The sequence below is a fragment of the Crocuta crocuta genome, unplaced genomic scaffold, assembly GCF_008692635.1.
Source record: "Crocuta crocuta isolate KB4526 unplaced genomic scaffold, BGI_CrCroc_1.0 scaffold139, whole genome shotgun sequence".
In the NCBI taxonomy this organism is placed as follows: domain Eukaryota; kingdom Metazoa; phylum Chordata; class Mammalia; order Carnivora; family Hyaenidae; genus Crocuta; species Crocuta crocuta.
Window position 1 is genome coordinate 11,375,366 of NW_027533258.1, and position 12,669 is coordinate 11,388,034.

General features: G+C 67.9%; 1 protein-coding gene across 1 annotated transcript in view; it reads right to left on the bottom strand.

Moving 5' to 3' along the window:
* The window catches only part of PITPNM3 (PITPNM family member 3), a 44,928-nt gene that overhangs the window by 12,160 nt on the left and 20,099 nt on the right, over positions 1-12,669 (bottom strand). The window contains exons 8-13 of the mRNA XM_077746880.1: positions 5,195-5,271; positions 4,704-4,939; positions 3,117-3,306; positions 2,625-2,747; positions 2,194-2,387; positions 105-277 (exon numbers count right to left, since the gene is read on the bottom strand). Coding sequence (XP_077603006.1) covers positions 105-277; positions 2,194-2,387; positions 2,625-2,747; positions 3,117-3,306; positions 4,704-4,939; positions 5,195-5,271 — 993 coding nt within the window. The remainder of the gene's footprint in view (positions 1-104; positions 278-2,193; positions 2,388-2,624; positions 2,748-3,116; positions 3,307-4,703; positions 4,940-5,194; positions 5,272-12,669) is intronic.

A 12,669-nucleotide genomic window follows, 5' to 3' on the forward strand; every position in this document is an offset into this window, starting at 1 on the left:
CCCCCTCCCCTAGCCGGAGGCCCTCCCTGCGCCCGCCCCTCCCCTAGCCGGAGGCCCTCACATAGTGATCCAGAGACACAAGGCCTCCCAGCAGAGCCACCCACCGTCCAGCCCCGGCAGCACGGTCCTCCGCATGGCCAGGACCAGGCCCAGGGGCGAGCCGAAGAGGAAGAAGTCGGACACGTCGAAGTCCAAGCGACCCAGGCCGACCTCGGGTGGCGGGAGCCCCTGGGCCACAGGGGGCTCGGCCTCGTCCTTCAGCACATTCGAGTGGATGCTGCCGGGGGAAGAGAGACCCGCTCAGGGAGTGTGTGCACGTGTGGGTGTGCAGGCGGAGGGGGCGGGGCCCACGTCCACCGGCTGCCCGAGAGCTGACAGCCACCCCGGCGCAGGCCACTGGCCCACTCTCACTCTGAAGGCCAGATGGTCAGTGGTGTAGACTGCGGGGCCCCGTGGCCTCCATCACATCCACCCAAAGCCGCCGTCGTGGCAGCCAGAGGCCGTGCTTGGACCGACGCTCACGGCACAATCCAGGAAAACGTTTTCTCCGCTGGGCTGAGAGCCTGAGAGCACCTGAGCACCCTGTGGGCTGGCAGGCCTGCCCCATCAGGCCGGCTTCACCAGGGCCTCCCGCCAGCTCTCCCCTCCCCCCCACACCCCTGCACCATCTGCTGGCGGAGCCTGGCCCGGTCGGTGCCACCCCAGCCAGACAGAGCCGTCCCGCGGCACCCGGCATCTTCTCCGTGACGCGGGGTCCCAGCCACCGGCAGACCCAGTGCGCCCAGCGAGCCCTTCCCTCCCCCGTCACCTGCGGGGGGAGCAGGCCTTCAAGAGAAAGGCCCACGCACAGAACTGCGACCAGACCGGCCCAGGCGCCACTGCTCCTGAGAGCCCCGCTGACGCTCTGTCCCGGCCCCAGAGTGAGCCGCCCAGGACGGGCAGGAGAGCGGCGCCTGGACCTCCCCGGCGGAGTCCTAGTGCAGCTCGGAATGCGAGACAATCAGCGGGAGGCCGCGATCCACGAATCAAGTAACTGAATGCAAATTCAGCGACAATATTCCACGTGGAGGAGGAAAGGGGATTTGAGAAATACCAAACATCTCGGGCCAGTCCCCCGCCTGCCACACGCGAGGGGTCAGGGCAGCTGGATCTGGGTCCTCAGACCCAGGATCGGGCTCCTGTCTCTCCCATGAGGACATCGCTGGTGTTTGATGGAACCGCGATCTGTCCCTAGGCTGGCGGGAAAAGCTGGCTGTGCTGACCCTGCTACCNGCCCCGGGAATTTGGGGCCTTCTTAAAGGATTTTCCACCCTGCTGCCCTGCCGCGACCGCGCTTCGAACAGTCAGAGATTTGAATGTGCGGGGCCTGTGGTCAAAGGATTTCTCTTCCAGGAATGCGCCTGAACGAAACAGCCCGACGCACGCGCAAGCGCTCACGGGCTGTGAGTCCCGGACTGGAAGGAGCCAAGCCTCCGATCAGTGGGATGAGAAGAGCTGTCCACTCGCTCAACGAAATACTCCCCGTTCAGGGTATTTACCAGATGTGTGTCCCGTAGGGAAAGGATCCAAAGAGAGCACAGCATAGGGTTCTTTTCCCAAGGAAAACTACGCAGAGAACGCATGAAATACACGCAAAGCAAAGACTCCAAAGTGGTCACAGGGGATCGACTCTGCAGACCTCGTAAAGGCCTCCTGACACTTGTCACTTGTGGGGAGAGAGCTGAGGGACCGCGGGGAACAGGGCCTGCCTTCCTAGTGGCTCCCTTGTGTCCCCAGTGAGAGAGCGGGCACCTCATTCAGCTCTGCAGGGGGGACCGCACGGGGACCAGGAGCCAGGAGCCGGCCCCTGCTGCTCGGCGCCGGGCCGCGCGACCCAGGACGCCTCCCGGCCTCCCTGCTGATCCTTCTGGGAAACCACAGCGCCCGGAGTGGCTCACAAAACACGCCCATGTCTGCTCTTCCACGGCCTTTGCTTGGACGCACCAGGGAAGCAGGTTGGGGGCGGGGAGGGGGTCCCCTCGAAAGAGGTTGAAGCTGAGGGTCGGCGATGCTGGGGGGCTGTCCCGTCTCTCTGCAGGTCGGGGCAGCGCGGGGACGGGGCGCGGGGCCCCCTGGAAGGGCCAGGGACACAGGGCAGGTCCTCACCGCCCCGGATGCCGCGCTGGCAGGACCACGGGGCCCAGGAGGCGTTACCTGGACAGGAAGGCGTGATGCTGGCCGACGGCCTCACAGTCGTAGGTGGAGGAGTCGCTCTGTTTGCGAGGCAACGGCCTCTGGGGCTCCGTGGCGTCCTCGTCGTCCGGTGCGCTGGACACGTCAATGCTGCTCTTGCTGAGGCGCTTGCTGCCGGCCAGACCGCTCGCCTCGTCCGCCACGCCGGGGGCGTCCTTCGGGGCCGCGCAGAGGAGAGGGGGGCACTGCAGCCACCACAGACGGCGGGGCCCCGCTTCCTCCCCGGGCGCGGGCGGGCCCCTCTCTCCCCAGACGCAGGACCCGTCCTAACTCGCCTTCCTCTCGCAGGCTAGCTACCCTGCGCCAGCGTGAAGGCCGAACTCACCCCTCCCAGGTCAGGCCCCTGCTCCCCGAGGGCGGACCCCGCCCCATCCCCACTGCCCGGCCCCCACCTGGGTGCTGCTGATGCTTCCCTTCCGGCTGCTACTGCCTGGACTGTCTCCCGAGGGCCCCGCGCTGTAGCAGATGGCGTCGAAGGCCAGGAGGCCCCCCACACAGTCCCCGATGAGACACACCTGGAGCGGACAGCCAGGACTAAAGGCCTGCCCGCCGCTGACCCACCACCCCCGTAGCGGCCAGCGCACCAGTCCCCCGTCCCTGGGAGAATAAGGGACCTGTCCCAGCAAGCCACTGACAGAGCCGCTGTGGGGGATGGGGGCTCATCCTGGGTCGGGGCCGGCCCGAGGGCAGCAGTCAGGCCAGGTCAGGGGTCAGATTCGGGTCGGGGTCGGCCCGAGGGCAGCAGTCAGGCCAGGGTCAGGGGTCAGATTCGGGTCAGGGTCGGCCCGAGGCCAGCAGTCAGGCCAGGTCAGGGGTCAGATTCGGGTCAGGGTCGGCCCGAGGGCAGCAGTCAGGCCAGGCCAGGCTGGGCCAGGCTGTCCTACCTGCCCACTGAAGCCTATCCCGTCAGGGGACCTGAGGAACTCCATGTAGACCTGGTTGGCGCGCTCGATGACGGTGGCCACCGCGTCCTGGTACCGTGGGGAGGAGACGGCCAGCAGGGGCAGGGCGGCCAGGGGCACGTGGTCCTGGTTGTTGCCGAGGCAGCCCTCATCGTGGCTGTAGGGGTTCAGGCTGCGGACAGGGTCAGGGTAAGCCCGGCAGGGCTCAGGCAGGGGTGAGGCCGGGCATCTGGACGGCCGCCTTCCCCTGCCCTCTTCCGCATGGCCCCCAGGAACACCCTGATTTGGAGAAAGCCACCTGTGTGGATCAGGGTGGGGACATATCATAGCAGACTTCCTGGAGGAGGTGGTCTGGACTAGGCCTCAAGCAAGGCTTTATGGACGCTAAAGAGGAGAGAGAGGGCTCCTGGCATGGGGACCTGCGTCAGCCACAGCTTGGAGATGGGTGCGCAGCTGTGCGCACCACATGGCATCTGTCCTCCTGGGGACAGGGTGCAGGCCCTTCCTGGGCGTCGCGGAAAGGTGTGAGCCTGCCCTACGGCGTCCTCACTGCCCTGCTTCCCACAAGCAGGCCCCGCCCTCTGCGGCAGCCCTGACCCCCCCCCCCCCCCCCCGCCCCCCCCCCCCCCCCCCCCCCCCCCNCCCCAGCTCCCACCCCCAGCCGGCCTGCCTCTTCCCCTGGGACATCAGAGCCAGCTGGCTAGAGTGACCCCCCCACAGCCCACACTCAGGTTGACGAGGGCTCAGCGTGGACCCCGCCGGGGCCTGGGCTCAGGGCGCTGCGGCAGAGCCGCGTGGTGTGCGAGGCCGGCCTGATGGCCGTCCCTCACCTCCAAAGAACACAGATTGGAGGGAACAGGCCTCAGGTGCAGCCAGAGAGGTTTTAATTAGCTGGAAAAGCTCCCTCTCGCAGGGACTGCCTGGCGGAACGGCCTGGGGGACGGGTGGGGTCCCCACCCCTCCCCTCAAGTTGTGGCAATCGGGGCCTGCGCTGGCTAGCCGGGTTCTGGGGGCCGGGCGTCTGGGAGCCAGGGGGCCAGGGTGCTGAGCCTGATTACGGAGGAGCACAGTGCGCCCCGCCGCTGGGGCCGGAAAGAGCCCTCCTTCTAGGAGCCCCTCCCCTCCCGGGCCCCGGGGCTGAGGCCTGAGGTCCTGCATTTCGGGGGATCCACTGAGTAATCTCTGTCCCAGCCTGGATCGGGACTGCTCGTGTCCTGTGAGCAGAGGCGGGGGGCGGGGGGGGGAACAAGGCCCAGGGAGCCTGCTGCCTGACCCCCCCCCAGGTGCTCAGCCCNACACAGCGTCCTCACAAACCCGCCACCAGCTGCTCCTGACGTCACCGTCCACACCTCACACGCAAGGGAACAGGCCACAGCAGGGTCCCCCGGCTTCTCCCCGGTGCCCACAGCACAACACACGCCCCCCCGGGCACCGAGTGTGCCCCCACCCGCGCCCCCTCCAGTGTGCTCACGGCCAGTCAGGCTGACACCCCGCACGCCCGGGGAAGGCACCCCCGGCCCGGACAGCGCTCCCCCCCGTCGGCCAGTCCCCGTGGGCAGAGGGACTCACTTGGAGACGAGAGAGAAGGCCTCAGAGCAGACGGCGGGGCAGGGCACGAACTTGATGAGGATGTGGCCCAGGGCCGCCGGGAAGTGGGCGCGCGTCACCTTCTCCAGCACGGAGCTGAAGGTGTGGATGTCGGCCGCCTTGCAGGCCGGGTCCCCCGCGCCCGAGTCCAGGACGTTGCCCCCGTGCAGCACCAGCAGCAGCACGTGTGTCTTGCAGGAGCGCCGCAGGCAGCCTTCCTGAGAAGGGCAGGGGTGGAGGGGTGCGGGGACCCTCTGTGCATGCAGGGGCGCCCAGGCTGCTGGCAGAGCAGGCCCCTCGCTGTCAGGGGCCCTTCTTGTTCACACGGGGGCCGGAAGCCCAGAGACGGACAAGGACCTGCCCAGGGTCACACGGCGAGCACAACGAAGAACAAGTCCAGGGTCTACCGGCCTGGGGGTCCCCCTGAAATCCTGACCAGAGGGGGGCCCAGACACCCCAGGAGCCCCGCGCACCTCACTGTCTTCGTGGATCTCGATGCTGCCCTGGGCAGGGAACTTCTGTCTTCGCAAGGAAACCCGGTACAGTTCTCCTGCGGGGGGACGGAGGACTCAGTACCTGCAGCGTCCCCGGGGGCCCAGCCGGGACGACAGCATCCAGCGCCCCCCCCCAAGACCAACACAACCCGAAACCTTCGTCTTCCCGCGGGAAGGGCGGCCGGCAGCGCCGGGCCAGCGCACACGCCGTGCCTGGGCCAGGAGCCGCGCCAGAAAGTACCGGCCTGCCTTCCCTCACCAGGTACCGCAGCGCCCGTGTGCGGGTCGGGGCGACGCCGGGTCAGGGGCGGAGTGCGGCCCGAGCGCCCTTCTGAGAAGCGGAGACCTGCGTGCTTTTAAAATATCTGCTTGGAGCCCTCAGAGCGCAGGGGGAGCCCCCGGGTGTGGGCAAGCGTGACTGGGGGTGCCCCCCGGGGAGGCGCGCCCCCGGCCCCAGCAGAGGCCCCCGCGGAAGGCAGGACGGCAGCCCCGGGGCCCGGCCCTGTGCCCTGCCCGTGCTCCGCTCCTCCAGGAGCCGGCGTTCCCACCACGACGACGAGGCCCGGCTGGCCCCCCCCGCAGGCAGCTGCCCTCCCCCGCCTCGCGCGGAGCCTGTGCCTGGGACGGCCTTCCTCCTCTGTGCAGACCAGCAAACTCCTACCTGTGCTGCAAAACCCTGCCCAACTGTCCCGGCCCCTGGCAAGCCTTCTCGGATCTGCCGAGGCAGAGACGGCTACCTCGCGACACGCCCAGCAGGGCCTGGCTCGGCGCCGCGAGGTCCTCCTCTATTTCTGCGTCACCTCTGGACCCCGTGACGGCAGGGATCGCCCGCTGTCGGGTCTAGTGCGGCGTTTTTGTGAAAACCGCTCCGAGCAAAGGTCCCAGGGCGCACGCGTCCTGTGAGGCGTCTCTGTGCTCGGCGCCTGGGAGAAACGGGGTGCGGGGAAGCGTCCCCCGCTGGGATGTGCATCTCCTGGAGGTGCCCGGGCGGCTGGCACTGGGGAGCCTCGTCGGCCCCCCCTTCCCCATCCCCAGAGCCCCTGCTGATAGGAGCCGCAGGCAGGGGTGCAGGGTGGCGAGGAGCCCCAGACCCGGCTCTGCCAGCGCGGGCCTCCCCAGGCGGGGGGAGCCCACGGCCGCCTGCCGGCCCCAGTGCCCGCCCCCCGCATGCCCACCAGCTGAAGAGCAGAGGCCGGTTCCCCCTAATCACAACCCTGGAAAGTCCCGCACTGTGACTGCCCTTCTAATGACCCACATGCCACACGGCTCTTGAGACAGAAGCCGAGGGCAGCACCCACGTGCGTGGCACGCAGAGCAAAGTGTCACCGGCTCGACCACGGGGCCCATGGTCTCTGCCCCCCCCTCCCCACTGCCGGGCCACGGGGACCCACAGGGCTGGGGGCGGGGGGTGCCCCCAGCTGGAGCTGTCACGCCACCCGTCACCCCTGCCCTCCAGGGAGCACAGCCGGGCCCAGCTGTGAGCATGTGGCCCACAAGAGATCCCAGTCCTCCACGAGCTCACGGACGCACACGCACCACACGCTCGGCCGCAAGTGACCCTGGGAGCCCACGGGAGGAGCTACAGCCTCATTCCGTGGCAAGCAGGGGCTCCGGCCACAGCCCCAGGCCCGCGGGCGAGCGCCCGCGACAAGAACGCACACGGGACGCGGGCGTGGAAGGGACCAGGGGTAACGGCCGGCCCGAGGGGCTGTTCGGATGTGGGATCACGGCTGTGTCTGTAACTCTTCTCCAGCTTCCAAAATTTCCCCAGCGAGTGAGCTCACCCCTTAAGTCTAAAACTATTCACGGGCATGTCTGTCGAACAGACAATACAAGCGCGTGTCACACTTACAACGGGGACATCTCGGGCCGCAGTCCCCACTTTCCCCAACGCGAACCCCACAGAAGGACCAGGAGACGCCCATGCCCGGGAGCTGCCAGCGGCGAGGGCACCGAGGAGGACCGCCCGCGGACGGGAACCAGGACCCCGCGCTGGGGTTCTGAAACCAGCTGGACACGGCGGCCGCCTCGCTCCACGGGCTGGGCCCAGACACAGCTCGATGACCCCTCGGGGCCCGGGGCCACGCGACACAAGCCCAGGCTGGGCAGGGGCATCCGCGGCTGTGGGCACGGAATGAGGAGGGCACGTCCCTGCCACGGCAGCTCAGGCCGCCCTGGGGGCTCACGCGGGTCCCGCCGGGGGCAGAGCAGGGCCCCGTGAATGGGGCCGGGGGTTTCTGGAGGGTTCCGGGTCTCAGGGCTCAGGGAAGGTTCACAGTCGCCTGGGAGGGGCTGTGCTGGCCTGGAGGAAGGAGTTCTTACCGGGTTACAGGAGTGAGTGGATGCGGGGCAGCCCCCTCCCCCTGCTGAGACAACTTAACCCTTCCAGGGCCGGAACCCAACCCGGTGAGCCTGGACCCATCACCCCAGGGGGCCCAGCCCCCCCAGGGCTGGTTGGCCCCCCACCGAGGCGCTGGCCCAAACTAAGACCCATGGGGGTCTGGGCCCCAGATCCAGCCCCTGAAAGCACGTGGAGGGGGGAGGTAGAGGGGCCACACCCCGGGGGCGGAGGCCAGGCCCGGCAGGGTCAGCACCCTGTCCCAGAGACGCAGCCTCTCCGATGTGCCTGGGGGTCCCGGCCTCCTCAGGGTCTCAGGCTTCCCTACACTCATCCCAAGGGAGCAGGGTGCCTCCCTGGTTTACAGGGGAGAGAGGGGCCGGGAGGGGCCGGCCTTGGTCTCCGCGTGTGGGGGAAGGGCTGGGGACGTGGACCAGGCCTGGCGTCGGCACAGGGGACGGGCGCTCGGAGCAGTGGGGGGCACGGTGAAACTACCCTCCTCACCCCCCAGATCAGCAGTCACCGTGCTGCCCGGCGTGTGGGGAGCAGCCCCTCCTGGCTCGTGGCCGGTGACAGTGGAAACCGCTGGGCTCCCGGGAGGCTGGGCTGGTAACACCCGCGGCACGGAACGCCCGCGGCAGCCGGGCCGGAGCCCTCGCGCAGGAAGCCACAGGCGCACACCACCATCGCCTGGCCGTTCGCGGCACCAGCGGAAAGCCACATGGGTGCCCAGCCGAAGGGGACCGGCCGGCACGTTCCCCGGCAGCGAGTGCGGACGCGGCCACGGAGAAGCCGACGTGACCCCCGCGCGTCGTCCCCCCAGCAGGGGCCAGGAGGGGAGGCGCGGTCTGTGCCCACCTGCGGGCAGCACACACAGAAGCACGAGCGAGCGGGTATTTATGGAGATGTTTGCGTTCGCCAGGAACCCGCTGCCTCGGGGGTGGGGGGCCGGAGGCCGGGCGGGGGCCACGCGGGCGTCATGGCTGTCCCCTCGGGGTTCAGACCGTCTGCCTGTGCCGCCTGCCCAGAAGCCACGAGACAGAGAAGACTTTTCAGTGCCCGTGTAGCGGGCGACTTCTCTCCCGTGTTCCCCGCGCTCAGGCTTCCTTCCCACACGGCTTCACGGCTGTTTCCAGAAGCTCTTTGGTTCCCAGGAGAAAAGGATTTGAGGAAACAGACGGCCTCAGGCTGAAGAGAGACCCCCGCCCCCTCCCCAGCTGAGACCAAGTGGGGCGGCCTCCCCAGGGGGCCTGGACCGCCGGCCGGGGCTGCAGGGCTGGGCGCCAGCGACCGCCCGCTGGGGCTCCCCGGTGAGGACGGCCAGGGGCAGGGCGCTGGGCCGCTGCCTGCAGGGGTGGGAGGGGCCGGGCCTGTGGGTCCCTAAGCCCGTGAACGGTCCTTCCCGGGGGCCCTCCTTCAGTCCTGCGTTGGCACCGCCTTCTTTTTCCCGCCGGGACCCCCAGGGAGTCACACGGTAAATTCCAACAGCTCCACACAACCTGGGTGCTGTGGTCCCACATCCCATCGGCCGCTCCTCTGCTTCCCCTCCACCTCCCTCCCCTCTGAGCTCAACCCCGGGGCCATAGGATGTTTTTCAAACCTTTCCTTCTCCCTCTCACCACAGGGCCTTTGCACATTCTGCTGCCCAAGCCTTGACTCTTCTTCACGCTGCTGGGCCCAAATATCTCCTACTGAAACCTCAGCGGTCCTTGCCCCTGGGGACTTCCGTCCTTCCCCTCCCCCTCCCAAAGCACCGGCTTTGCTCCCCAGGGTGAGCCCGCGTCCTCAGCCTTGCGGGCCTCGGTCTGCCGTCTCCTCCGTCCCCAGGCTGTAAGGTCCTCACAGGCCGCGGCTGGGTTTAGTTACCTTCCATTTTATCCCCAGAGACTATCAAGATGCTGGCACATAAAAGATGCTTGTGAAATATTTTTCAAACAAATGAGGGAGCTAATAATTTGTTCCCATTTTAGACCCTTACGGGTGTCGCAAGCTGCACACGAGCCCAGCAAAGCGCAGACGCTCCTCAGATAGACCCGCGTGAACACGTCCTCATGGGAAGGAATGCACCGATGTGTGAGCACACACGCTGATGCACACGCGCGCGCGCACGCCCGGCCACGCACAGGCACGCGCACACGCGGGAGCAGACGCCGTCCAGCAGACATCCGCGGGCACGCAAGGAAACGCTCAGAGGCGGCCGTCTGCCACCCGGAGCTCATTAAATCAGGCTAAATATAGCCCGTCTGCAGCTGGCTCAGCACGCCGCCCACACAGGCCAGGAAAAGACGCCAGCTCCCGGGGCGCTAGGGGGCCAGCTGAGGGCGAGGGGCTTCAGGGAGCCTGTGGGGCTGCGGGCACACGGAGGGGCCTCGAGGCAGTGGCCCCGGCATCCGAGCGCCTCCTCCGGTCGCCGGCCCTGGTGGTGGGATGTGAGGTCAGACCCACACACACGGTCAGGGTCCTGAGGCCCAGGACTCCCCTCCCCCGTGGGATGTTTGCCTGACAGGCGCCGAGGCCGAGGGTCGGAGCTCAGCGGGGGGCAGGGCGCCCGTCAGGACGCAGCCCGGACAAAGCGGGGCTCCGCTGGTGGCCCGGTCAGACGGGAGCCCGTAATGGCACGCAGTCCAGACTGTGGTCGCCGGGTCCCGGCCCAGGGATGGGTGTGGGAGGGAGGGAGAGTGCAGGGAGGGGGGCCGGGGGCCTTGCGGAGACCGCAGCGGGTGTAGACGACGCGTCGGGGCCCTGGCGCCGAGCACCAGGTCAGGCCGCTGGATACACGGTGGGCGTTTGCTGAGCTTAGAGCAGCCGGGACGAGCGGACAGGACACCAGGAGGTACAGAGACTGCTAGAACGTCAGAGCCCAGAGGGCTGCACGCAGGGGGGCGCGAGGCGGGGGCACAGACCCTCTGTCCTCGGCCCCCAGGCGGGCCCCACACACACGGCTCCCCCGACAGAAACCTGGTCCCAGTAACAGGGAGGGAGCGGGCTGCCGGCCGTGCAGCTGCAGACGGAGGCCGAGCGACCCAGCGGGCCTCCTTGCCTCGGCGCCCGGAGCCTGCCCAGGTCACACCCCTGTGCGGGGACACGGAGCGGCCACAGCACCGGCGGAGTGAGATGACGTAGCCCCGGGGGCCCCTCCACCTCTCTGCAACTCTGGGAAGAAGACGTCACGGTCCTCTCTCCGCGAGGGAGTAAAGCGATGCTCAGAGGTGTGCGGAAACCTGCCCAGAGCGTCACAGCACGGAATGAAGCACGGGGCTTCCGACCCGGGCCCGGCTCCCTTCCAGCTCAGAGGCTGCGGCACCAGCCCCGGGACTCGCTGAGTCCCCGCGGGGGCCACTCGCACCACCCCCACCCTGCCCCTAGTGAGGGTGCAAAGACCCCGTAGGAACAGCACCGTGCACCCGGGAGAGAACCGTGAACGGTGAGGCGCGTCACCGGGTCACAGGCGTCGGGGGGGCCTCCGCTTCGCCAGCTCTGGATTAAGAGTAAATAACGACCATCGACGACTGTCACTTCCCAGACGTGGAGGCACCTAAATGTCAAAGTCTGCGGACACACGCCCGGAACAGAATCGGCAGAACCGCCAGCTGCGCGGGCATCGCAGGGAAGGGCGTTACGAGGTCATGGTCCTTCCCGCCATTCAAACTGCAGGCTGTGCACTCAGGCCCACCAGCCCGCTCTTGTTTTCCCCTCACCCCCTCACCCCTACTGAGTAAGACCCTCAAGGAGCAGAAGCAGAGAACGGCCTGCAGTCAAGGAATTCTGACTAAGGCCCATAACCCTAGTTTAGTTTTATTTTATTTTTAAAAACACCTTTTGCTGTTTATTTAATTTTGAAAGAGAGACAGACAGAGGGCAAGCAGGGAAGGGGCAGAGAGAGAGGGAGACACAGAATCTGAAGCAGCTCCAGGCTCTGAGCTGTCAGCATAGAGCCAGACGCGAGGCTTGAACTCACAAACTGTGAGATCACGACCTGAGCCGAGGTCAGATGCTCAACCGACGGAGCCCCCCAGGCGCCCCCATGACCCCGGTTCAGAGACGACGACGACCAGACTCTGCGTCTCCACTGAACACCCACGTCGCGCAGCTGGGTGCAGACCGGAGCTGCTGTCTGGCCCCGGGGGGCGGTCACTTCCCCGAGGCTGCGGACAGTGGCCACACCTGAGGAATGTGACATGGGGCACGTCGGGGGCTGCCCCTCCCCAGGCCACCTCCTAGACAGGACGCACAAGGTGCGTGGGACGTGCCCTCCACCAGCCCGGAGCTCCGACCGCCTCCCCGACCCAATCCCCCTCTGCCCTGAATCCCAGGCGCGGCTGCAGACACCCCGGCTGCCATTCGTCAAAGCAGCCGCCATTCCCGCGGGAATCCCCATCCAGGCCCCGGCCTCGCACGCCCTGGCTTCCTCTGCCTCCAGGCCAGACCTGGCGCCTCCGTGTGGCCCTTCCTCTCGGGAAACGCAAAGACTGATCTCTCAGGTCCTCACCGAGCCACCGGGTGAGAAGGGAATCCGGGTGCACACGGGGCGGCATCCTGCTCTCTCTGAGCTCGGCTCCTGGCACTGTGTGAGCCCCGCCCCTTGCACCACGGCCTGAGCTTTGGGATGCCCCTGACAGAGGCCCCCCGGCCCCCAGAACAGGTCCTCAGCGCTGGCCCCGGGCCAGGCAGACCCCTTCCTGCAGCCAAGATGCACGAGCCTGGGGACGGGTGTGCAGCACGGGCTGAGCCCCCAAAGCCGCAGCCACGGGTCTAAGCAGCAGGAGAGAGGAGAAGGGGGCTCTGAGGGCTCCCCCCCATCATGCACCGGACCGTCCCGACCCGGCCTGCTGAGAAACAACACTACCGGCCGCAGATGCTTGGCTGAGCCTGCAGGGCGGACGCCCCGATCTCGGTCTGCCCGCGGACATCTCTACCGGGTGCCCCGGGGCCAGGCCTGTGGGAGGAGGGGCGGGGCCTTGGGAGCGGGATCCCCACGCAGGATCCGGGTCCAGGATCATGACCCGGCACAGCCTTGAACGAGGGGCTTCTGACCCCAGCACCAAATCACCTGGGACCCATGGCGTCAAAGGCTCGGAAGGGCTTGCTCCCCCTGCTCTGCAGGGTCAGTCCCCCC